The 25,186-nt window shown below is 33.9% G+C and overlaps 1 protein-coding gene across 2 annotated transcripts in view; it reads left to right on the top strand.

The window, feature by feature from the left end:
- PTEN (phosphatase and tensin homolog) overlaps positions 1–25,186 on the top strand; it is an 88,454-nt gene that overhangs the window by 1,821 nt on the left and 61,447 nt on the right. Inside the window, exon 2 of one of the 2 annotated variants that reach the window (XM_078077794.1) lies at positions 22,475–22,559. In XM_078077794.1, the coding sequence (XP_077933920.1) occupies positions 22,475–22,559 (85 nt within the window). Of the gene's footprint in view, positions 1–22,456; positions 22,560–25,186 lie in introns of those variants that run through there. The other variant, XM_078077795.1, reaches the window with a different exon arrangement.

Genomic DNA, 25,186 nt, shown 5'->3' with positions numbered 1-25,186 from the left:
GACTTGTGTATAATGGCAAGTGTAATATACCAGCTCATAAACAGAAAGGCCTGCAAGAGGGGATTACCTCCAGCCTCAGATTGTGTAGGTATGTTAGCTGTTTTTCACCCAGTGTCTTAAATTTACTGACTCAGGTGGTTGAATAAACAGAAACCCAAGAATTGTAACAAGCGTGTCGTTTTGGTTGTCTAAAAGTTAGGCCTTTGTACCTCAAAAGATAGTGGTTATCGAAAGGCATTGATCTTTGCAGTTTCAGGTATAATGAACTGGTTTTGAGCAAGGATGGGGATAGAGCCCTCCTGGTTTGCAGAATGGGAAGTATCACAGACGATCCGAGTTCCTGGTAGGCCAATGTGTAAGGCATGAAAAAACAGAATTAAGTTGTTGGTCTGAGGTGCCTGAAGCATCTTATTAAGGCTGTTATTAAGACCAAAATTTTGGTGATGTGAATTATAACGCTGGACAATATTTAGTTAAAATTATGTAATTGCATAATAGAGTATTCTTAATAAAAATTATGTCTTAGCAAATGTCAGTGAACATTTTGCCTAAAGGTTGAGTGGCGCTAGTGTCCATATGTCCTGCTAAAAACTGTGGGGAAGATTTGTTTTTTGAAGAAAATGTTTTATATCTGAAGAGGTTTTATTCCTTTGGATTATATAGCTGCACGTAAATGTGCACAACTAATTTTGCCCAACTGTTTGTTTTGAGATGAAGGTAAAAGTTACTGAAGAAGGAGCTCTATAACACACAAAACGTAAGTTTTCTGTTAAGTTAAGGATTAATATTTTAAAAGAATATTTAGAAGTTCTGGACTCTGCATTAATTGCAAAACTAGTCAGGCTGAACTTGACCTGCTTGCCTAGAAGGTAATTAATTATGGAAAAACTGATTTGTAATTTATTTCAAAAGCAATCTGCTGTTGGTGTGAACTGACATGTATAGGAGCAAATTGATTAAATGTTTAACTTTTTAAGAAAAGTCCCCATGCAGAAAAATGTCTATAATGCTGTTTGGTAGGTTGCTTTTATTATTCAGAGTACGTTTATACTATTTTTACTTTACCCATTTCCTTTAAAATTTAGTAGGGTTTTAAGTTTAAAATTATTCTACCAGGTTCTTTCACGTGAGTAGTGAGATGATTGCCAGTTCTCCTTTGATTTCAGAGGTGTGCCTCTGTATGTGAAATTTATGTGACTTAAAACTTTCTCTAACACTGTGCTTTTAGTTATGGTATACATAGAAAGCAGCATCAAATATTGCATCAAATGACTAGTAACACTTAATTTCTAGAGTTGTGGTTTTATTGAGCCAAATATTGATATAAAAAAAATGACTTAGGAAAAAGTCAGTGAAGGGCTCTTTTTTGATAGTTGCACTTCCAATAATTTTGATACACCAAAGCACTTTGGTTTACTTGGTTTCACTTTAGTGTTCTGTGTTTATTGTGGGGGGAAAATTAAAATGGCCATTGAAGATTTTGTCTCTGGCAGGTTGTAGTATCTGTTTCAGCAGCTAGCCTGTGAGAGGTTAAATTCCTTTATGAAAGTAGTAATTGGAGTATTTCTGTCTGATAAGAAAGATTAAGAATGTAGTGATTTCTCAGGAAAATTGAGGACGATTATTTGCAAATTTTGCAATATTATTTGCAAAATTGAGTTCTAAAAATAATTTCTTGGTATCTTATTATTAGTCTGGAAAGTAGTGATGACCGTGAGACTATAAAAAATTTAGTGTCTTTAGATTTCATGGAAACTTTAAGTTTTGGTTGTATTTTTATTTTTTGATAAGTTTGCGTCTTTTCAGATGTTAACCATAGGGAGTATTTTTAACTTGTAGAGGGTACAGGGACTGTTGAAGTTAATTGTATTACCTTTTAAGATTAGTGATTACTGAAATGACCATATCGTGAGAGGTGTGTGTGTGTGTGTGTGTGTGTGTGTGTTTGTTTTTTTAAAGATTCTGTTCAAAATTTTTATTTTACCCTGTTTCATATCTGCTAAGTTGCATTTCTTTTCTGAACAACATGACCGGGCATCCTAATTGCTGTATAACAGTTTACAAACTTCATTTTCATAAAGGTCATTCAAGAATAAAGTGCATCTGAAAGGAGAATAATTTACAGTTTATCTGACTTAATATAAGGAAAAAGGGATTTTATTGCTGTGCATTGTAAAAGTTTGCCCAGTAGGGCAGCCATCTGCGGATTTACATCGCGTATCCTTCACTAAGTGAATATTACTTGAATAAACATCCTAAAAAATGGTGACTTATAATCACCTTAGTTTAACATTTATTTTTAGAAACTGTGGAAAAAGAAAGATGCATCGGTGTTCCTTCCTTTTAGAATTTTAATGACATGAGAAAGGCAGCTATCGGTATTTTAGTGTTTGTGTGGAACAGTAGATCTGTTTTTTCCTAATAACCACTTAAATAAAACACACAAACTTCTTAATGTTAATTCTTATTATCACATGTTCTCATTTTGAGATTTGCCCCATTTGCTGTTTGTTCGTTTGGTGATAACTTAATACTTTTTAATATTTTTTAAGCCACTTAAGTAATTACTTCAGTAACTTTTAATGGAGGAATACTTACGGGAAAATCAATGCACAAAGTTTCAGCATTAATTCACTCTCAGTAAACATTTTACTTTTAAATTTTGACCTCAGCCTTTTTTAGTAAGACAAATGTTTTTATATTAAAACAATGTATGTGAAATGGAGTTTGTAGAGAGAAATTTAGAAGTGTGCATGCACGTGATAGTTTTTCACTTACTTGAAGTGTTTGGTCTTGGTCGTGGTCCAAGGACTTAGCTCCTAGAAGCTGTGTTATTAATGATTGTATAAAACATTTATTTGATATCATATTTTTTTTCCTGTAGAGACCATGAGTTCTGAAGTTTTATTTTTATTTTGAGGAGCCCTCGCTCTTCCTTGCCTTTTTTTGTTAGATAAACTTTGATTTTAAGTGAAGTCAGTATTGGAGAATTCTTTTGTGACCTGAATTCATTAAGAAAATGTGTTAGAATTTGTTCTGAGGATAGTGACTTAAGACCTTTGTATCAACTTCTGAGGTAGGGGTCAGTAATGATTTCAGTAAATATTCAGTTCTGTTTTACAGTTGCTTTCTGTCTGGTAGCTTTGAAATTAATGCATTTGCTATCAGAGGTGTCAGTTATGTTGAGGTTAGACTGCATAACCTTAAGTTGGTAAGGATTTGCTGAGTGAAATGATATCCTTAATTGTTTTATAAAGGCCACTTACTGCCACATGCATTCTCTGCTAGGTGGTCAAAAGTGTTCTGGTCTGTCAATAATGATTGTCTTTCTAAGCATTGGATATATGCACCTACTAATGTAAAATACTTTCATTTGTCAGGAAAGGTGACTCTTCACCTATCCTCTAATTTTTTGAAATTTTTTTATTGGTTACAGAAAAGGTATTAGCAATTTGGTTCTTTTAAGGTAATTTGCACTGGAATAAAGGCTTTTGGAAAAAATATTAATGTAAGAAGAATAAACATTATTTAGGTGTGAATTAATTTAGAGGGGAAGTTTTAGTTCAGTTCAGTATAGTTAAGGCATATTCTGTTCATTTGCAGCAGTTTGCATTAAGAGGCAGGTGGACATCTTCAGGGTGTTAGATATACACTTGGTTGTACTGAGAATATTGAGAGATGGATACTGTGGCTGCACCTGACAGCAAAAGAATACTCTTACGCTGTACATAGTGTGGACAAGAAGACTGTTGACGTATTATATTTTAGGTGGTTATGCACTTTAATTGTCATCCATAGTCATCACTTCAGATATGGACAGTGAATCTAACATAGTGTGTGAATATTCTGTGTATATGTGTAAATAAGTACAAAGTTAGCAAACTATCATAATACTTCTGAAAAATGAGGTTACCTTGGTGGATTTTTTTTTATCATTTTCACATAAGTTTAAATTTATTTTAAATGACATTAAAGTGTTGAGTATTAATTTTACCTACACACTGTGTGTACCTTGTTTCATTGTAGATGTTAGGGTGGCTGTGTAGGTTCTGGAGCCAGACATGCCTGTGATGGAATCCTGGCCCTCCCACTTAGCAGCTGGGTGACTTTGAGTAGGTTACTTACTCTTTCTCAAGCTGTTTCATCTGTAAAATTTATCTTAAAGAATAAATGAGATAATAGGAGTAATTCGCTTAGCATGCTACCTACCACAATGTAAATACTTACATGGTAACTGCTGCACTTAAAAATTGTAATTTCGGATTACCCATGTATGAGAAATTATTTGTATTTTCATTTATGGGAGGAGCAGTGATTGTAACTGAAGTTCCTCAGTTTTGGACATATTAGAATTTTAATTGTTTCAAACTACGAGTATTTTTTGAAATAGATATATTCCTTAAGGAGCTCTGAGTATAACATGTCTGTGATTTCATTGTTTCATCACAAATGGAATATAAAGGTCTGCTCACTCATACTGTTGACCAAAGAAAAATTAATCATGCTAATCAAAAAGTGTTTGTTTTAAGATATTGAAGTAAGATGAAAACTTCCTATTATTATTGCATAATTAAGTAGACGTTTTAAAATAAAAATTTGTTATAATAAATTTTCTTTAGTGTTAGAGATAGGTCAACTTAAATATCACATTTTATTCACAAAGAGTAATCTTCTCAAAGAAAACTTTTAACGTATAATACAAAAGTTATGTCACTGTTCATCCATAAAGGTGTATAAGCGTATCTTTTTAAGTTCGTTTTTGGGAGAGATATGCAACTTTGAGTGCCAAGTTACACTTACTACAATTTACACTTAATGTAATCTGACAATGCATTCATATAACATAGGAATTTTAATTTGGTGTTAAACCTTTGTATTATTGCATCCCATTTTCAGATTTGATCAAGAGTCTCAATATAATTTTAGGCCTTGGAAATGGGAAGAAAACTAAAGGATTTTTTTTTTCTTCATTCATTCTTGCCAGGTATGGAGAAGGATGGAATAAGCTTGAGACTTACCTGGTCAGGGCCGTTTTGTGTGCATAGGGATGATTCTTTTTTTTCCTTTGCCTTTGCTGGTCTCCTAGCTGTCTCCCAGTACTGTCAGTAGTGAAGCTCTTGATTTCCAGTGAGTTTTTTTGCTTGTTTATTTGTTTCTCATTGCAGGATGAATGGTGTTCTGTCTCATTATATATGTGGCTATCTGGTGATGTGATTTTTAGGTATTTTGTTATGTGTTGTATAAACTAGCTGTATTTTTGGTCTAAGTCTCCGTTGTAGAATTGAACATTTTGACAATTGAGTGGTCTAAAACTCTCTTTCCTACCACATGCCATCTATGTGCTACCCAAAACTTAGTTGATTTAATATTATTAAGACTCTTCAGAATAGTTTTAAATTTTATTTCCTTTGATTTTTGTAGATTTTTCAAGCTAAAATACCAGGTTTTCTTCTTTACTAGTAATTGCAAGGGTTGTATTCTGCCAATTTTGTATGTTTAATATTTTTGACCTTTAAAAAAGAGTATCTAATTGCTTAAGGTGTTATGAAATGCATTGTGATTTGAATCACATATTCTTTAAATCAGATGTATTCTTGAAGTGATTTATAAATAGAGCATACATGTTCAAAGTTGCAAACAACTCTGCTTTAAAATGTATGCAGTTTTTTTTCCGTTTAAAATTCCTTTGCTCTCACGAATTAGTGAGACTTCTTTTTGAGTATTCTAGTCATTCTGAACTGATTGGAGATAAATAGAGCTGAAAACTTTTTTCTACTTTTTTTTTTTTTAAAGATTTTATTTATTTATTTGAGAGAGAGAATGAGAGAGAGCACATGAGGGGGGGAGGGTCAGAGGGAGAAGCAGACTCCCTGCCGAGCAGGGAGCCCGATGTGGGACTCGAACCAGGGACTCCAGGATCATGACCTGAGCCGAAGGCAGTCGCTTAACCAGCTGAGCCACCCAGGCGCCCCTTTTTTCTACTTTTAAAGTGAAGTTTGGGGGATGTTAACTAAGCTTGATTTTTAGGTGTTTATTTTTAAAATGTGTACTTATGAATTACTTTGTTCTGAGTCTTTTAGAGATCAAATGGAATGCTTGAGCTTTTTCTGTTGTATTTTTTCAAAATGTGAAAACTGTTTTGCCAGGCTTTATTTAGCCATGATGTAAAATTTATTTAACATTCTTAATCATTCATGAAATATGAAATAAGAGAAAAATGAGGACTTGAGTCAGAAGAGGTTTTTTTTTTTTTTCCTGTTTAATTAATGTAGTGGAGTTAGCTGGCATATATCCTAACAGTGTCTTATATTTGTTTAGTGTGTGTGTGTTTTTTTTTTTTTTGTAACAAAGCCTTTTCTTAACCTTTAGCTCATTTGGTTTTGCGTAGAAGAAAAAAAGCCTAAAAGATAGAACAAGTACTACTGTCTGTCCTTTTTTTTTTTTTTCTTTTGTGGTGTAGGAATCATAGCTCCAATAAGAATCAGTAACTTGTTAAGGGCTAGTAGAGATTGAGTCCAAAGAAGGATGTAGGGTTTTTAGGCATTTAGTGTAGTATTTTCCCCATTATATCAGTGGTTCTCAAACTTTAAAGGGCATCAGAATAACCTGGAGGACTTGTTAAACCATAGATTACATATCCCATCCTGAGAATTTGTGATTCATTAGGTCTGGGTTGGGGCATGAGAATTTGCATTTGTAACAAGTTCTCAAGTGATGCTGATGCTGGTGATCTGGGGATCACGCTTTGTGAACCACTGGATTATGTTATCTTCAGTCAAACAAATCCTTAATGTGTTATTTCCTTTAGGTTAATAAAATTTATATATACATTATCTCATTTGATCTGTAAACCCTAAATAACTCAATATGGCAAATATTATTCTGATGATGTAGATGAGGCAGTAAGTTTAGAAAAGCAGCATGGTGGGGTAGACAGAGCATGGACTTGGGAGTGAGTTAAAGTCTAGCTTTACTCCTTGCTCAACCTCGTATCAGTTGTATAATAAAAGATACACTGCTTAACGTTAGTGAACCCTTTTTTCCACATATCTAACATGTTGGTAAAAATCCTCATAGGGTAGTTTTTAGGTTTGTTAGAAGTATAGGTGAGATGTTTTCCGAATATTGGTTGCCAACTGGGAGTGACCTCCTCCCACCTTGTCTGGGCATTTGGCAGTGTCTGGAGACATTTTTGGTGGTCACAGCTGGGAGATCAATGTGGGAGGGATGCTCTGGTAGAGCCCAGGATGCTGCTATACATCCTATAGTGTACAGGGCAGTCCTTCCCACAACAAAGAATTATCTGGCCCAAATTGTCAAGAATGTGAGGTTGAGAAACTCTATTATAATTTTTTTTTAAAGATTTTATTTGTCAGAGAGAGAGCACAAGCAAGGGGGGTTGGCAGGCAGAGGGAGAAGTAGACTCCCCGCTGAGCAAGGAGCCTGATGTGTGGGACTCAAGACCAGGACCTTGGGATCATGACCTGAGCCGAAGGCAGACGCTTAACCGACTGAGGCACCCAGGCATCCCGAGAAACTCTACTTAAAGGTATAAAGTGTCTGGTACATAGTAATAAGGGAAGTATAATATTTGATAAAAGTCAGTACCTTTGCCTCTAGGCTGTGGTACTTAAGAAGGTCAGTTTGCTAATACATGATGGAGCGAGGCTTTTAACATCTAGGTTTTCTGACTGCTGCTAGGCCAACATTCTTTATAATAGGAACTTTGTCCAAAAAAGATATCACTGGTAACCAAAACGGCTTATGTGTTATTTGGCTGGTAGTGAAAGTGTTGCTTTGAACTTCTTTTAGAAAAGGCTGAAGATGTTTTCAATAAGTGTGTAAGTGTAAAGCACCTTCAGAGGTATGTAGAAGGATGTTACTTAGAACTGCTCTAACGGGATGGATATGCTTTATTTAAAAAAAAAAAACACAACTTTTTTTTCACTTTTATATTGGTAATAGTTTTTAAAGTAATCTTTAGCTTGTTTCCTTTAATTATGTAGTTGTTGAGAGATACTTTGCCCCCAGTGTACTTGTTTTTTGTTGTTTAATGCATTTTTTTAGTCTTACACTTTATTCTAAAGCTGCTTTGTTATACTCAGATCTGGTGGAGTTAAATGTGTTGATGTAAAATGGCAAATTTCTGACAAGTTATAAAAAACTTCTATCTTTCCAGATAAAGTAGGGCTGACTCTAAGGTTCTCTGATGTATGTGTTACATTCTTTTCTAGATCCTAACTTTGCTGTGTCAGCCTGTTGAATTGAAGTGCTTTATTTATCTAATTTAAAAACTTGCATTAATGTGAAGTTTTTAAAAAAATTTAGGACGGAGCTTTAGATTAGTTCAGAGATGAGAAAATGTCAGGGGAGTAGCTTAGTGGATTCTGAATTTTGTTTTGTTTTTAGGGCAAACGTAATTACGAAAGTGTTCTAGGAATAGATTGTTTACTGTGATTTTTTTTTTTCTGTTTGCTTGATTTTATAATTTACTTTGCCTCTCACTTTGCACAAGCAGAATAAAATGTCAGGCCTATCTTAAAAATTCTTATGAAATTTAAGTTTTGACTCAGTGTTGTGATTTCTTTTTGAAATTATAGGAGATATCCAGAGATACTGATAAATATTTTAAAACCAGAACTGCTAATTATATGATAGCTTCAAATTTGTTAAGAAAAACAGATGGCATTTATTGCTGTAATTTAATTGAGTAAGGCTTATGGTATTTATTTCAGTATATAAATAATAGACTTCATTTGCTTGCTATACTTAAGAAAATTTCTTTTAAAAAATTTGTTTTATACAAATACAACCAAAGAGAATTTTTTAAAAGTGCCTATTCTACTTTTCTGATACTTCATATTTCCTACTAGCTCCTAGTTTTGTTCCTATGCATCTAGTTTAAAATGTAGTTCATCGTAGTGAACGTAAAAGGTGTTTGTGCATTTTTAAATAGTTTCCAGAACCCCTCATAATTGCCTTAGTTATTTTAAATGGTGAAGTATCAGAAATAGTTGTTTCCCTGTAGTTTGATCTATGTATGATACATACCTAGTTGGTGCTAATGAAAACAAAGTAATGGTAAAAATTCTTTGTGAATGTATGCATGTATGTTTTTTGAAAACTGAAGAAGCAATCTGACATCTGGATAGTTTTCATGGACTAGTTGTCAGAAATTTATGTAAAATAAATATCAGTACACTGAAAGTATGATGCAGTTTTGCATATCTAGTTTCTGTTCATCCTGATCAGGATTATAGGTAATACTGTAAAATACACTCAGGTGCTGGTTATTAAGGCTATTTGGATTCTTTTTAATACTGAAAAGGTCACACAGATTGTGATTATTGTGCAGTGTCCAAGAACTAAGGCTTGCCATCTGTTACTCAACTATAGGAAAAAGTTAAGATAATCTAGTGATATGAGTGGTTTTGACATTTCTGTTTTTTGGAATCATCTATGATAGTCTTTAAAGACTAATATCAAGTTTTAAGCTTTTGCAATAATAAAACTTAGTGGTTATGCTAGTGTTTATATTTTTCTTCTAAAATGCAAAGATACTGGTTGAGAACTAAAGTTTATGTAATGGAAGTCTGGCTTTTAGTCATTTAGTTTTACAAGATTATTTGGATATTTAAGTGGAAACATCATGTTTTAACTTGAGATATTAAGTTATATGAGATTTTGGTATTTTTAAACTGTAGTCTTCCTAACAGTTGGCATATAGGAATTCATTATTATAGAACTTCATCAGGGAACTGATTTAATATGTATTCCTTAGCTATTTGCTTTAAATATTTTTCAGGTCCTCTGCTTTCCTGTACAACTCAATTCTTGTCTTTCTGCTAGTAAATGAGTTTCCCCATTTAAAATTTTGCTTTTTCATTTTAAGCCACTATATGTAAGTTGTTTCTGTAACATAATTCCTTTTCATCCCCCAAAGAACTGGGTGTTGCCAGGTTGCATAGATGTCTTTAAAATTGCATATTGGACTTAATAGGGTCTGATTAGTTTTAATCTACTTCGTTTTATTTATTATATTGACTTTTTTATTGAGAAGTTTGTTATTATGCCAAATGATTAATATGATCAGGCATAATTTTTCAGTTTAGATAGGATTTTGAATTTATGTTCTCACATCTGACTTTGTGTTTAGGGCCTCTATTTTTTGTGTAAGAAACGTCTTGCCAATTTCAAATTCATGTCTGACAAAAGTAGATTGTTTTACTAGCATCACTTTATAGAATTTGTTCAGGTCTGAACTCGAGACCATGAAAAGAATGGTGCCTTTTTGGATAGACAGATAATGTGTACATAAATTCTCTCTCTTACATTAAGTGAGGCAGCACATATGTAGGTGAGATTTTTATCCAAATACTAAAAGTCTTTACCTGTTTTGTTTACCTATTAGTATTTAAAGGGTGTGAGGTGTTAAGAGCTCCTTTCCCTTGTTTTCATTTCTGTCCCTCCCATCTAACTGTTGGTATTTTTGTTTTTCTATATGTTGAACTTTTATGTTTTTAAAAAGTTTATTGGTTGACAGAGTTGACTCCTTAGTTTTATCATTCAAATTTCAGCTTAATTATTTTCCAAGATTTTAGTATGTTCTCCTTTGCATGTGAAGATTCCACAACTAATTGTGATCAGTAATTGTGCTTTTTTTCCCCAGTTGTAATAATTGGATTTATACTAAAATGATACTGCTTCAGGAATAAGCATTTATGGGTAGCTGACTAAAATTAAGAGTATTACCTTTTCAAACCAAGCAATGTAGACTTGCTCTCATATTCTTTAGTATATTTAAAAATTGCATATTATTAAAATTTAAAATATGAATTTTGACTAGTATTTTAGTATATGTAATTTCAGGGTTTTTTTTTTATAATCCACTTATTCAAGTGATTATAAAGTTGATATAATGATAAAAATGCCCTCAGTGGGAATATGAATCATATTTTTCAGTATTAGAACAAGGCAGTTATAATAAAATCAGTAATATGATTCTTACTAATGTAGTAATAAATGCCAATATGTGTGCCTTCATATTTTAAAATAGACCTGTATTTCAAGTTTATATTATTCTTATCCAGGATTAAAATACAGCAGTTAGGCAAAACTATTTTTGCCATTTGGGAAAAAAAAAAAAAAGCTAGTCATTTCTAAAAGATTTCCTGGCTTAGATATAAAATAAAGAGACCTGGTTTTATTATATTAAAGCCAAATATAAAATGAAGCAGTCTAGCACACACTTGTTTGGAGCTTTCTTCCATTAAAATGGTTCGAATTAGCAGTGCTTTCATTGAAAGGTAAATTTGATTGTTAGAAGTAAATTTAAAAATTTTACAGTTTTAGCTTAATTAGTAGGAAAATGAAAACCCACTTGCTGGAGAAAAATTTTGTATTAGAACTTTTTTTTCTTAGTGCCTTGTGTGTGTAGTAGTTTTCGAATATTAGGAAATTAGTGCATGGCTGTATCTAAAAGATCAGTACAGTTGGAAATGTTGGAATCTGTTATTTATTTTTTTGAATGCAGTTTACTAATACTGAGTGAATTTGCACTAAATACTGCTAGGCCTTTGTTCTCAAACTATTGATACATCCCTTGTCATCTTCTCTGTCTTACCTGTATGAATGTCTTTTTGTCTGTAAAAATTAATGGGCTTAGGGAGCAGTCCAAACCTAGTGTTTTGGACGGTTATCTCTGGTAAAATCAATGATTAAAAAGCTTGGCTTTTGGGGCACCTGGGTGGCTCAGTTGGTTAAGCATCTGCCTTCGGCTCAGGTCATGATCCTGGAGTCCCGGGATCGAGTCCCACATCGGGCTCCCTGCTCAGCGGGGAGTCTGCTTCTCCCTCTGATCCTCCCCCTCTCATGCTCTCTGTATCCCATTCTCTCTCTCAGATAAATAAATAAAATCTTTAAAAAAAAAAAAAAAAAAAAAAAAAAGCTTGGCTTTTATAATGAAATGAACTACAGAAGTAACATAAACCTAACACTGAATATAAAGATTAGAGCATAAAAGATACACTCTTATGTACTTTATAGTAATGCTGGATCAATGTTATAATTTTAACTTTTCTTATTTTTCATATACTTTATTATGATTTTGCTGTAGAAAATTAGAGTTAGCATTTGGCTTAGTTCAGGTATATAATGCTGACAAGTATGTCTAATGCATGTTGAACCGACGATTTTTCTGAAAGTTGTTTTGTAAGTTAAACCATATTTTATTTGATTTGTCATTGGTGGTGAGTCTTAGATGTTTGTTAGTGGGAGCAGAACCATGGGGGTGGGGTGGGGTGTGCGTGTGTGTATTTTAACAGCAGCAGAGTTCTGAAACAGGAAATCAGCCTTATCGTATTCATCCAGAGACCTAGGAAGAAGGTAATTGTTTCTTATGCTCGTTAAAACCAGTTAGTTGGGCAACTTAAATTTTTAGGGGTTCACTGATGTAGGTTTGAACAGTTGTAGATACATTATTTCATAACAGCTGTGAAGAAAAATCGATTAAATTTGTTGAGGGGAATAATCCTTCAGCTAATACACAAAAAAATTGTACTTTGGATTTTAGAGTATTTCTAGCATTATCAGTGACTTGATAAGATATTTTTCTGTGGTTCTCATTTGCTTACATTTAAATGAAGTTCAGAGGGCCTTGATTGTTCCTTTAAAAAGTATTTGTTTAAAACTGTGTAATCTTCAATTTAAACAATAGGAAAAGTTAATTCTATGTCAGGTATTTGTCATTGGAAATTATCTTTCCCTCTTTGTTAATGTACATATGCTCATAATTATATACTTAGGTATTTGTTCACAATTTAATTTTTATCTGTCAGTGGGTACTTGTCATTTTTAAAGCTATATAGTTAACATTTCTTCGGGCTAAATATCATGCATTGCTTACTGTGCTGTGTTAGGATTATTTCCATTTCTTTCCTTTATAAGCAGCACTCTTGTGGATATCTTTGTCTAGTTTACTTTGTTTTCTTAGAGTGCATTGTTAGAGTGGGGTTTCTGGAATAAAAGGTAAAACAGTTTCATAGCTCTTTGTTACAAATTGCGGATTTCTTGCCAAATGAACCAATTTATCTATTGCTACTAAGTAGAAGAATTACTAGCAATTCTTGATGTTACCTTTGAAGAATGTGATATTTTCCTTTAGAAAGTAAGATGTAAGGGCGCCTGGCTGGCTCAGTTGGTAGAGCATGGGACCCTTAAACTCAGGGTTATGAGTTCAAGCCCCACGCTGGGCATGGAGCCTACTTAAAACAAACAAACAAACAAAACAGCAAAAAGAAGAACTCTAGAAAGTGAGATCGAAACTTCATTTCAAAGCAAAAATATGTGTAAACTTTTCTGTCAAGGCAAGTTGGTATAATGTAACAATTTGAGAGAAAGTTGTGAGGTCCTAATTGTTTGGAGGAGTAGAAAGCTCCAGTAGAGCTCATAAATTACTTGGCAGTCAGTTTTCCTTTCTGGTTTGGCACTATGGGCAGTTAATTTAGAAGTGTTAAAAGGAACCTAAAATTTATGCTAAAGTGAATTTAAGTGAATATATTGGAATTATTTTTGTTTATAATTTGTGTATAAAAACATCATATTGAGTTGCCTTGTAATGAGACATTTAAACTAAAATTAAATAACAAGACATTTCTAGCCCATGCAACCTCAAATCATAACAACTTCTTATTACAATTATAATAGCCCTTTGCAGTTTATAGATTTAAAGATATGTCCAGATACCTCATTTGATCCTTAAAACAATCAGTAAAGAAGTTACAGCAGGTGTTAGGATCATTATTTTGCAGAAAAAAGAAACAAAAATATTTGAGGCCCAGAGATTTAGTAACTTACCTGCAGTCATAGGCTTTTAAGTTGCAAAGCTCAGAATGGAACTTTGGTCTTCTATATATTAGATGGCATTATGCGTTAAATATTTTAGTGCAGGGCCTGGCACCTAGGAAATATTTAAATGTTCCTTTGTCCTGTGCTGTTTCTGATCACTATACTTTATTCTTAAAAAACTCCCCATTTTTTGGAGCATTCTTTCTTTTAATATTTCTGTAGTTCAAGCTTTGGTACTTATGTACCCTTTTCACATTAGAAAATAAGATTTTAGGCTGCATTAATTTGCTCTGTACAGGAATGATTATATGCTTTATGTGTTAGGACAAATTGTTCTCAAATAATGAGTAATTAGCACTTTATCAGCTGGAAAATTCAGCAAACTCCTATTTCTGCTTTCCTACCAATATGAATCTTCAATTTAGAAACCAGATACATTTTACACATTTAATAGAGAAAAATAAAATCTAGTAAGAAATATAAAATCTTTCATTAAATGAGACTCTCATATAAGTGTATGCGAGTGGCAGTTATTTAAAGCATAATTTGATTAGTAAAGTTGATAATATGGATATAACTGTGACATACATGGAAACTATTGGTTAAATTTAAACTTGTTAAAATTTGTTGGAAAAAAAATGTAGACCTGATGTAGCTTATGAATCAGTGGCTAAATTTTTTTTCCTCTCACCTGATCCTTAAGCATCTGTTGGTTGATAGCACTGACAGAAAGCAGGGGAAAAGCTCCAGAAATTCCTGGAAAATAGAATTAAATGGTGAAGTCCTGGTATTTGCTAATTAGCTTTCGATTCTTCTTGTTTTCTGTTGTTAGTGACTTTATTTCTTCACTCCTGCCGATTTAGCTTAGGGTCCATCCCTCTCGTGAGCCAGGCAACTTCAGATTTGCTTTTGATGCTTTTTGATCACTACCTCTGTAAATCTGTGTGTCACTTTCTATTTGCCATTCGTGTTCCATGTATGTTACAGCTTTATATTGTTAACTTCCAGCTAACTAGAATTTTTAAAATAGCTTATATGTGATCTGTGGAAATAATTTTTCTTAATTATGGCAGGAAAAAAGTATTACTGGTTTGAATACCAGTACTGTATACTGGTATTTTAGTTTATAAGTTGTTTGGGGATAAGTGTATCTATGTATTATGTTGAGTAGTACTACAAAGAAACTTCAGGACTGCTTTATTTTCAATAATTATACTTAAAATAAGACTGTCTCTATTCAGGAACACATATGATAAGGCCTAAGGAGCTATTTTTGGTTATTATTATTCTCTATTTGAAAATTCTGGCTAAATTTGTAGTGTAAACCACATTAATTTAGGTTCAAGTAAAATTTTGAGACAAGGTAAATATGAAATCTCAGCTCACATGTTGTTTTTCTAAAGGCGTTTTGTTAATTCGGTGTAACTTAGAACATACTTCGTGTTTTGGATGCTTAGAACAACCAATAAAAATTTATTTAGTTCATATAGTAGCCACATTATTTTATAGTAGGTCAGTTATATTATTGGTGAAATTGACTTCTGTGGACAGGTTTTAGAACTTAATTACCATTTATTATTTTCTTTCTCGTGGTCAGTATTCTGTGGTTGAGGTGGGATTGTTGCAGCACTTGAATCAAGACTGTCCATCATAATATATATGAGTATCAGAACTCATCAACAAATCACTTAAGACCTTATATTTTATTGTATGTAAATTATACCTTAATTAAAACAAAACAAGTTGAACATGTTGGCTCCAAGGTGGGGCGAAAGTCATGTATGTAGTCTGCTGACATGTGTTGCGCCTGCAGATCTCTGGTAGTGGTGGCTATCCAGCTGAGGCCTGACAGAAGGTGCGACGCACGCACGGGTGCATTTCTTCTCCCTCTCTACTTACTGCATGTAGTCACTGATAACATGGGGAAAGAAGGCTTTTGTTTTCCTCCCTTTGGGAAATTTGGGAATATTTTACATTTGTTCTTAAGTTAAATACTTAAAAGGCAAATTGATATAGTCAAGATTTCAAACAGTTAAGGTTTCTGTTAGGCTTTGATGCTCTTTAGAAGGATTAGGTTATTCAATTGTCAGTGTCACTGGAAAAAAAAACCCAGATAGTTACAGTGAGCCCTTATGGTCTAGGTCTGTCCCATTTGTTCAACTGATAGACAACTGTCACTCTGTTCTAGTTGTTTTCCATATATTAATGCATTTAATCCTTATCACAACCCTATGTGATAAGTACTTTTACTAGTCCCATTTTACACAGGGAACTGAAGATAGGTAACTTGCAAAAGATTACTTAGTAAGTGAAGATAGAGTTCAAATCCAGGCAGCTTGGCTCTGGAGCGTATGTTCTTTTTGTAGATCACTAGATGGCAAAAATATTTGGCTTCCTTCAGTGACCTAGTTAGTATAATTCTTTATGCGCAGCATTTGTAAGTCGTTAGATAAGATTTCATATTAAACCCTCTACTTGTTATTCAAAAGTATATCCGGTAAGTGCAGGTTAAGGCTGTTCTGTATTAGAAATCATATATATATAGTTTTCTCAGTTATTTTTATTTGGTTTAAATTGTCTAAAAAAGTATGTCAGAAATTTTAACATTGGGAAGCAAAAAAGTCATATTAGAAAGACATGTATTGGTGTAATGCTTGGCGTAAGAAATATTTGTCTTACAATTTAGTACTCATTAATTGCTGACATCAGTTTTGGAAATGCCAGTGATTTTTGTATTGTCTTTTAGAAGATTTTCCGTTTTAACATTTGATTAGTAGATTCACTTTCATTTGAACTTGCTTCCTTTGAAAATTTTATATATATATTTTTTTTTTCTAAAGATTTTATTTATTTGACAGAGAGAGACACAGCGAGAGAGGGAACACAAGCAGGGGGAGTGGGAGAGGGAGAAGCAGGCCTCCCGCTGAGCAGGGATCCCGATGTGGGGCTCGATCCCAGAACCCCGGGATCATGACCTGAGCTGAAAGCAGATGCTTAATGACTGAGCCACCCAGGTGCCCCGAAAATTTTATATTTTTGTTATTGATTTGGAAATACAAGAAATCTTAATCTTTTATGAGGCAGCATGGTATTAGAAGCCTGGCTTTGGGTTATGTACCTAACTGGTTTGAATCATAACTCAGTACTTACTGGCTGTGGAACTTAGTGCAAATTACTCAGTCTTTTTGACCCTCAATTTTGTCATTCATGAAATGGGACTGTTACTCTGTAGGGTCATTAAGATTAAATGGGAATGTATTTCCCGTACTGTGGCACATGTTCTCTGCATCTTTCTAACTTATGATGGATGCTAAAGTCTTGGGTAAAATCTCAAACTATGAATAAGGAAGGTGAGAATCTTGGAAAGTGAAATCTTCAAAAGACTGAATGCCTAGATTCTATGTAAAAGAAGGATTGGATTGTTGCTCTGTAAACAGAGACCACCACGCTGATTCTGGCCTTTGTCTCCTAAGGATGCCACAGCATCCTTAAAACTAAATCCAGGCTTCTGTCCTGCTTTCTCCATACAGCTCAGTGTCTGTGAACTGCACTGGATTGCTTCCTTTTCCCCGATGTTGTATGTATTTCCATATCCCTGTTCTGTCCTCTGCTTGCAGTGTTCTAATTGCTCTTGTTTGTTCTTCTGTCTACTGATGTCTGACTTTACTTCTTAAGGATTATCTAACATATCACCTACTTTGTGAAGCTTTATCTGTGTCCCTGCAGAATTAATCCCTCTCTCTGTATCTCTTAAAATATCTTGGTCTTATATTCAGTAGAGCCTGTGGCACCGTTGCACGTCCGTGTGTCTGTCTTCCCTGATAGAGTGGGGACTCTTGCAGTGCGGTAGTCTGCTTACTTAGCCTCTGCTCTCAGTGCCCCTTGCACAGAATGTTCACTATGTGTTTGAATAATTAAGTGAATGAAAGAGGGGGCCAACTGAGTTTACTTTGAGTATATAACTTCCCCATTTATGTATAGGGACAAATGGTTTTGTTTAAGTAAGTTAACCAAGTCCTGTGCAACCGTATTTACTTTATTAGTTAGTATTCATAGTGCAAGGATACATTTGCCTTTAGTCCTGGTTAAAATGACTGCATTTCAGGGGACTTCGTACTACTGTGCTTTTCTGTAAGGCTAAAAATCTTACTATTATCTTCACTGAAATTAAGGATCCAGCTGGAAAGTTTGTTAGTAGCAGTAATTATTATTTCTTTGAATAAAAAATATTTTTCTGTTGCATTGCTCAGAAAATTTCAATTTATATTTTTGACTGGCATCTATTTATAATTTTTAGGTAGGAATTCTGGATTGGTGGCATCTGCCACTGCTTTGGGTCCCACGGCTGCCTCATTTGTTTTCTGAGTGTGTTCCCAAGACAGCGTCACAAAGTAAAGTTTATTCACCTTCAAGAATTAATATTGCTACAGGCTTGATTTGAGCCTCCAGTCTCTTTTTTTTTTTTTTCTCATGAGTGGACATAATACCTAAAACATTTTGATAATTGAACATAGCTCTTTGAATTGAGCTATGTTTTTAGGTGGAACTACTTATGTGAGAATAATAGATGACGGCAATTATTTGTAATGTTAAAAATGATAATCCTGATGGTTTTGGAGCCACTGTAGTAAAAGAACCCTTTGAGGTTGGGGGTGAATTTTTATATTCTTAAAGTGACAAAAATTGCCATGTAGTAAATGCTGCTTAAGTCTTTTTTCATTATATATATGTGTGTATATATGTGTATATACATATATACATTTTGACAGAAATTCAGCATTTTTTTAAACTACATACAGAGCTGAATTTAAGTTATGCAGGACAAGACAATATTTTGTCATGACATTTAGTAAATAGACTTGGAGATAACTATAAAACAAACAACTTTTAAAAATCTATTATAGAAATAGTGCAGGTGCATTGTATCAACAACAGAAAATATAAAACAAAAATGAGAAAAATATATATTCCCACCACTTAGAGATGATTACTTTTAGTACCTTAGTTTGTAATCTTTTTGTCTACATATATGCAAATGGGTATATATGCATTCTTATGTCAATATGGCATAATGCTGTGTATTCTCTCTTGAAACCTTTTTTTTTAGTCAATAATGTCTGCTTTTCCATTTCAGTAAATTTTCATCTCATATAATGCCCAGATCATATTCAAATTTCTCTGGTTGGCTCAAAAATGTTCCTTATGGCTGGTTTGTTTAGAACAATATCCTGTATGATAGCATTGTACCTATGAACTTGGCTCTTAGAACCCTTAAGTCTTCTTAAATCAAGGATAGCTACCCATCCCTCCTCTCCTTGCCTTTTAAAAAGACATTTGAGCAGAGACTGGGTCAAGTGCTTCAGACCTTTTGAATTTGTCCAGTTTATTCTCATGTCATTTAGCTTGTTTTTCTATCTCTTGTATTTACTGTAAATTAAAACTTATATCTAAATAGTTGGTGGATTCTCAGGTTGAAGATACCTTGGCTATCATAGATGATGCTATGTCCTTCATATTGTATCCCATCGGAAGTTACAGGATCTCTACTTAACTTTCTTGGTGATGCTTAGATTGACCACTGAAATTGAGTGGTGGCGCTCTTTTCTGCCCGCTGTTCAATTATATTGGTTTCCTTACATCAGAAAGTACTTTGTGTGGTGTTACTTTGGCTCTCTAAGAAAGTTCAGTTCTTCATCATCCACTCACCTGTTGGTTTAGAACCAATTGTTGATCCTTGCATAAATCAGTAAATGTATTAGGGTTTGCAAAATATGATTTTTAAAGTTCTGTTCTTTTGTGTTTATTAACTGGTGTTTTTCTGTAAAGTAGATCTTTTACTGTATGAAATGGGGCTATTTGGTTGCCCTGAAATACAGAACCTTCAGAAAAGTAGCGTAAATACTTAATTTCCCCCTTTACCTACTTTCAAAGTAAAGAAAGAACTATTCTAATAGCCACTTCAAAAGGTGATAAATGAAAAATATTTTGGTTTTTTTTTTTTAGTGTCTTTATATAGACTCAAGGGTTTTAATTTTATTTAGGGTGTTTTAATTTACTACCATTTACATTTTTTCTTTGATACTCAGATTGTTAACAACTTTAGGCCCTGGGATGTCCTTCATTTTAGCTCCTGTATCTGTCTGATAAAGACCATTAATCTCTGAATACCTTCCTTGTCTTCTGGCACAGAAAGATATCCCAGACTCATCTTGTACCTTCCTGCCCCACACCTGGCACCAACTGTTGTTCTAAGGAGTTAAGTACCTTTTAATGTATTACATATTAGAGATGAAATCTGGGTCCATCCCAGGATTGTTTGCTGCTAAGATTGATATGCTTTTAGGCCATTTCAGTGAAAAGACCTAGAGAACATAGATTTTTGTAAACATGAGTTCATATTAATATTTTTAATTAATGTTTTTACTTGATTTCTTGATTTTTTACCTGTAATCATGAATCTTAAAATCATTGGTAAAGTTTTATTGTTTTTTTCTACAATATAAAGAAAAAAGCTTGAGGATATCAGTACTGATATTAGTAAAAATGAACTCTCAGAAGAAGTTTAAAATTTCTTTGTAGTACTTTTTTCTTTTTTTTAAAGATTTTATTTATTTGAAAGAGTGAGTGAGCGTGAGAGAGAGCACAAGTAGGGGGGAGGGGAAGAAGCAGACTTCCCTGCTGAGCAGCGGGGAGCCCAGTACAGGGCTAGATCCCAGGTCCCTGAGATCATGACCTGAGCCGAAGGTAGATGTGTAACCAACTGAGCCATCCAGGCGCCCCTCTTTGTAGTTCTTTTTGTTCTTAGAGTGCTTCCTACCAAGAAGTACAGTAAACTGCAATGTCCAAATAACCCCAGGGAAATAAACCCTATTTCCTAGTTACCAATTTGATAATTAATTGGGTTTGTTTGTTGCTGTTTTTAGTGTATGTTTCTCCCCTTCGCCACCCCTTCTCTATTTAGCAAACATTTTTATTAGTTTCTCAGTTATCATTTATGTGTGTGTGCGCGACTGCACGTGTGTGTTGAGAAGTTCAAATTCGAGCAAATATATGTGTAAATGTTATTTTATCCAAAAAAAATATTTTTTTATACAAAAGGTAGCAGCATACTGTATATACTGTTGTGTGTGGTCTATTTTTTTTATTAGATGTTTTTATTTTTATTTTTTAAATTTTATTTATTTGAGAGAGAGAGATCGAGACTGAGAGAGAGATCGAGACTGAAAGAGAGAAAGAGCATGAGCAGGACAGAGGGAGAGGGAGAAGCAGACTCCCCACTGAGCAGGGAGCCCGACGCGGGGCTCAATCTCAGGACCCTGGGATCATGACTTGAACCAAAGGCTGAGGCAATTTGTTAAGACTGAGCCACCCAGGCACCCCTGTGTTTTTGTTTTTTTTTTTCCTTAAAATATGTTTAGGTCTGTCCAATCATTGTGTGGTAAAACTATGGATAAAACCATTTAAAAAAATAATTCTAAAATAAAAGCTTTTAGTAACTTGATAATTATTTTTGGATTGAAAATAATACTGAAATCAACTCAATAATGTGAAAGCAGCAGAAAGTGAAGAAAAAAGATCTAGAAAAAGGCACTGGATTTGGTGAATTTTGGATTGTACTTGAAGAACGAATGGTGTCCAGGAGTAGGCAGGCAGAGAACTTCAGGGATGGTGTTGAAGGGAGGCTTGAGGCAGATTAGCTTGGCTGTTTTTGGAAGGTCCATGTCAGACAAATCATGAGATTAGAGAAAGGAATAATGGCGCTCAAGAAGAAATGAGTGCTGCCATGGTCGACAAATGCATAGAAATGTAGATTGGTTGGTGGTTTTTTTGTGGTTTTCTTGTGGGTTTTTTTTTGTTTTGTTTTTTTTTTTTAGTTAGTTTGATACAGATTCTTCTGGAGCACAGAAGTTTGTTTTTATGCCAACTATAGTGTGTACCATAAGTGAATAGAATGGCATGCTAAATGTTGACCACCTTGATGGTAAATGACAATAAGTTTCTACCTAAGTTCGGTATTACCAAGTCACAAATACCAAGGACTTGGAAGAGATCACTGTGGTTGTCTCAACCTGATTGTGTGGAATATGAAATTGAAGCCTGAAAAGGTTAAGTCACGTGTCCAAATTATACAACTGGATGGAGGCATAGCCAGGTCTTAAATCTGGCTTCCTAATTGTTGATTGTATCTACTTTTCTCTGTGCTGTGGTGCCTTTTGTAACCATGAGAAATGAGAAGTTGTGTAGCTTTTTTTTTTTATTTTGATACTTGGTTTTTGTCCCAAGGTAACTTCAGTTCTGATTTATAAAGTCTGTGGTTTTTGTCTTTCATGTACACATGCCTAAATACTGTAAACGTGGAAGTTACTTTTTTCCTTAAGGGCCCTTTTAATGTACTAGGTAGAGGGATTTGAAAATTATTTTGCCATATAATTATTTTGAGGACTTTTTTTTGGAATTAATGTATTTACCTGTGTTTCTTAATTACACATGATAGTTTATAAAAAATACATTTGACAACCTTTTACTAGCATAGGTATAGTGATTTTTATAATCAGCTGATGTTTTACAACATGTACATGTAGTTTGCATTGTTGTATATTTCAGATATTTCCTTAACTTAAGTACTCAGATATTTATCCCAACATTATTGCTATGGGGTTTCCTGCAGAAAGACTTGAAGGCGTATACAGGAACAATATTGATGATGTAGTAAGGTAAGAACTCTTAATTTTCTGTTTCAAATATTGATGTATTCATGCTGTATTTTCATTTAGAGAAGACTTCTAAATCTTAGAAAATGATGTGCTTTGTCATGTAAACTCTGTTTTTATTATGTTGGTGCTCTATAACTGCTTTTTGTTTGTTTAATGGACCTCAGTGGGATACAACTCATTTGATAAGAACTAACCTTTGACATGATCAGGTGTATGTGATAGGATATCATGGACTCCTTTTAATGCTTCTTACCAGGTTAATTCCTGGATTCCGTTACACTATGGTTTTTGTCTTTTATTTCACAATTGGGGATTAGGTTTAGATCCTTAGGTGGATTCATTCACTTAAACTTATTCATCCTAAGGTAGAGATAACTGATAACCATCTATTTTTTACATAGAATAGTTTATAATGGGGCATAAGTATACTAAGCATTTGAGGAGGTATTTGGTACCAGAGGATCTGGACAGGAATCGCTGGGCAAACCAAAGCCTGACTTTGTCTCTTTTATAAACTTGCGTAATTTTCTAAGTGTAATTATTATTCAGCTCAAAACTGTATTTCTCAAGGCTGATTTAAATAATTTTAATACATGTATAACCTAAGAGTGCATGATATATTTTATGAGAGAAGGAATTTGTGTCTCTTCTATAGTCTTAATATATTTTCTCATTTCAAAGCAAAAATATATATGTATGAAAAATTAACTGTAAACGTCAGTAGAAAATTTAATGGCTTTTAAAGTTTAAAATTTTGGATTATTTCCTTTATCCTCTTACAGAAATCTCTTTCTTGGAGACTTTGAATTTAAATATTTGATGAGAATTAATGTTATCATGAGTGGGAGAGCACTTTGTAAAGCATTATGCAGATGTAGAATCCTTTTATAATAATTGTCTAAGTATATGAGCCTATCTGTGTCCTTATATGAGCTTAGCCATAAGTTGTTTTTCTGAGTGGTTAATTGTTAGCCATTTGCCTTGAATCGATGTATATATTTACATTTTGCAGTATTGACTTGTGTCCTGTTGGACTGTTGTAGTGTTTATATTCTGTTCAGAATTATTAAATCAGTATCAGTATCTACAAAAAGTACAGAAAAACCAAACTACTTCTTTATAGTTTCTATTACAATTATAGGTACATGGAGCTGTCAGAAGTACTATTTAAGAACTTGAAAATAGGGAAATAAATGTGTCTTCTTATGGTTGGGCAGGACACAGTTGGAAGGATGCGTAACATCACAGATCCACAAGAGCAACAGCTTGATACGACTTAGTCAGTGATAATACACATCTACAGAAAATGCAGTGGGTGATGGAAAACAGAATGACGGGTGTAAATTTTGCATCGAGAGAGATGGAGAATCTGGAAAATGAGCAGTGCAGTCACCAGACATGTCTTCTCTCCTGTAGTGCAGGAGTGTTTATTAAGCCTCCTTGTGACCTAGATGAAATATCTTCAGGTTGATCTGTTTTATATTACTACTGTATAATTCTGTATTCAACCAAGTACTAATTCAACCAAATCAGATTAGTACTCATGTGGAAAAAGAGTATGAATACTCTGGGTAGAGGACAGGTTTCTGATCACTGTAGGGGCCTCCTTGTGGTAAATTTACCTGGGGTGCTAGTTTTGCATTGCTTCTTCTCTTTGCTCTCGTCCGACTGTGAATAAGTCACTGAAGCTGACTAATCATCCTAGGTTACTGATAAAGTTTGGTTTCTGGATCTACACATTTCATTTTCAGACCTTAGATTGTAATAATTTCACCAAGAAAACACTGTGCTGCGAGTGTTTTGATCTTTCATCTTCTGACTTTGTAACTCCCACCTTTATGCCACTGAATTAAGATTCACACATTTAATTTGTAATCAGTAACCAAGGTTGAAGTTTATTTTATCTGCTTTAATGTATCTAGTTTATTTTATCTAGCTTTTGTCTTTTTGAAATCTGTTATTCCTTAAAAGAGATTTATGTGTATGGTTGGTTATTTAGCCAATAGTTGCTTTAGCACTTGTCACCCCTCTAGTAATGTCAATGGTAGTAGCATGTAAATAATGAAGAATAGCCGTGTGGTGCCTGGTTTGTCTTGCCCTCCCCCGTTTTTTGACTGGGAGGATATAGGGCTTAGGGAGGCTTTTGTTTGCTGCAGTTGCTAATTCCACTCCGCTGCTTTTATGAGAAAAAGGACAAACAGTGACCCGGAAGGTAGCTGTAGCTTTTTCCCCATGAAGTGAAATAACTTCCAAGTAATTTGCCTGTGAGGATTAACATCTCCAAGGGATTGGCTGTCTCTAGTACCTAAATGATTGATTTCCATGATTGGTTCCCACAATATTGGAGACAGTCGTAATTATCAGTAGTGATTCCTAAAAGTGTGTCTTTATTTTCTTACAAGTTTTCTCTTAAATATATTTCCATTTGGATTTTCCTTTGCCCTCTTGGGATATCTAAAGAATATTTAAAATTATCTTTTCTTCTCTAAATCCATGTTTTTTTCTATGATTTTCCCCCAAACAAGAAATCCTGTGCCAGGTTCAGATTTTGTTGGTGTTGTACATCTTTCCTCTGAGTAAAAGAAACTGGAATTGCAAATGCCTTTATTGCTTAAATTATGTAGTAT

The sequence above is a fragment of the Halichoerus grypus genome, chromosome 7 (assembly GCF_964656455.1).
Source record: "Halichoerus grypus chromosome 7, mHalGry1.hap1.1, whole genome shotgun sequence".
NCBI classification, from domain to species: Eukaryota; Metazoa; Chordata; class Mammalia; order Carnivora; family Phocidae; genus Halichoerus; species Halichoerus grypus.
The sequence above is the reverse complement of the archived record's forward strand: the minus strand, read 5'-3'. Positions and strand labels throughout refer to the sequence as shown.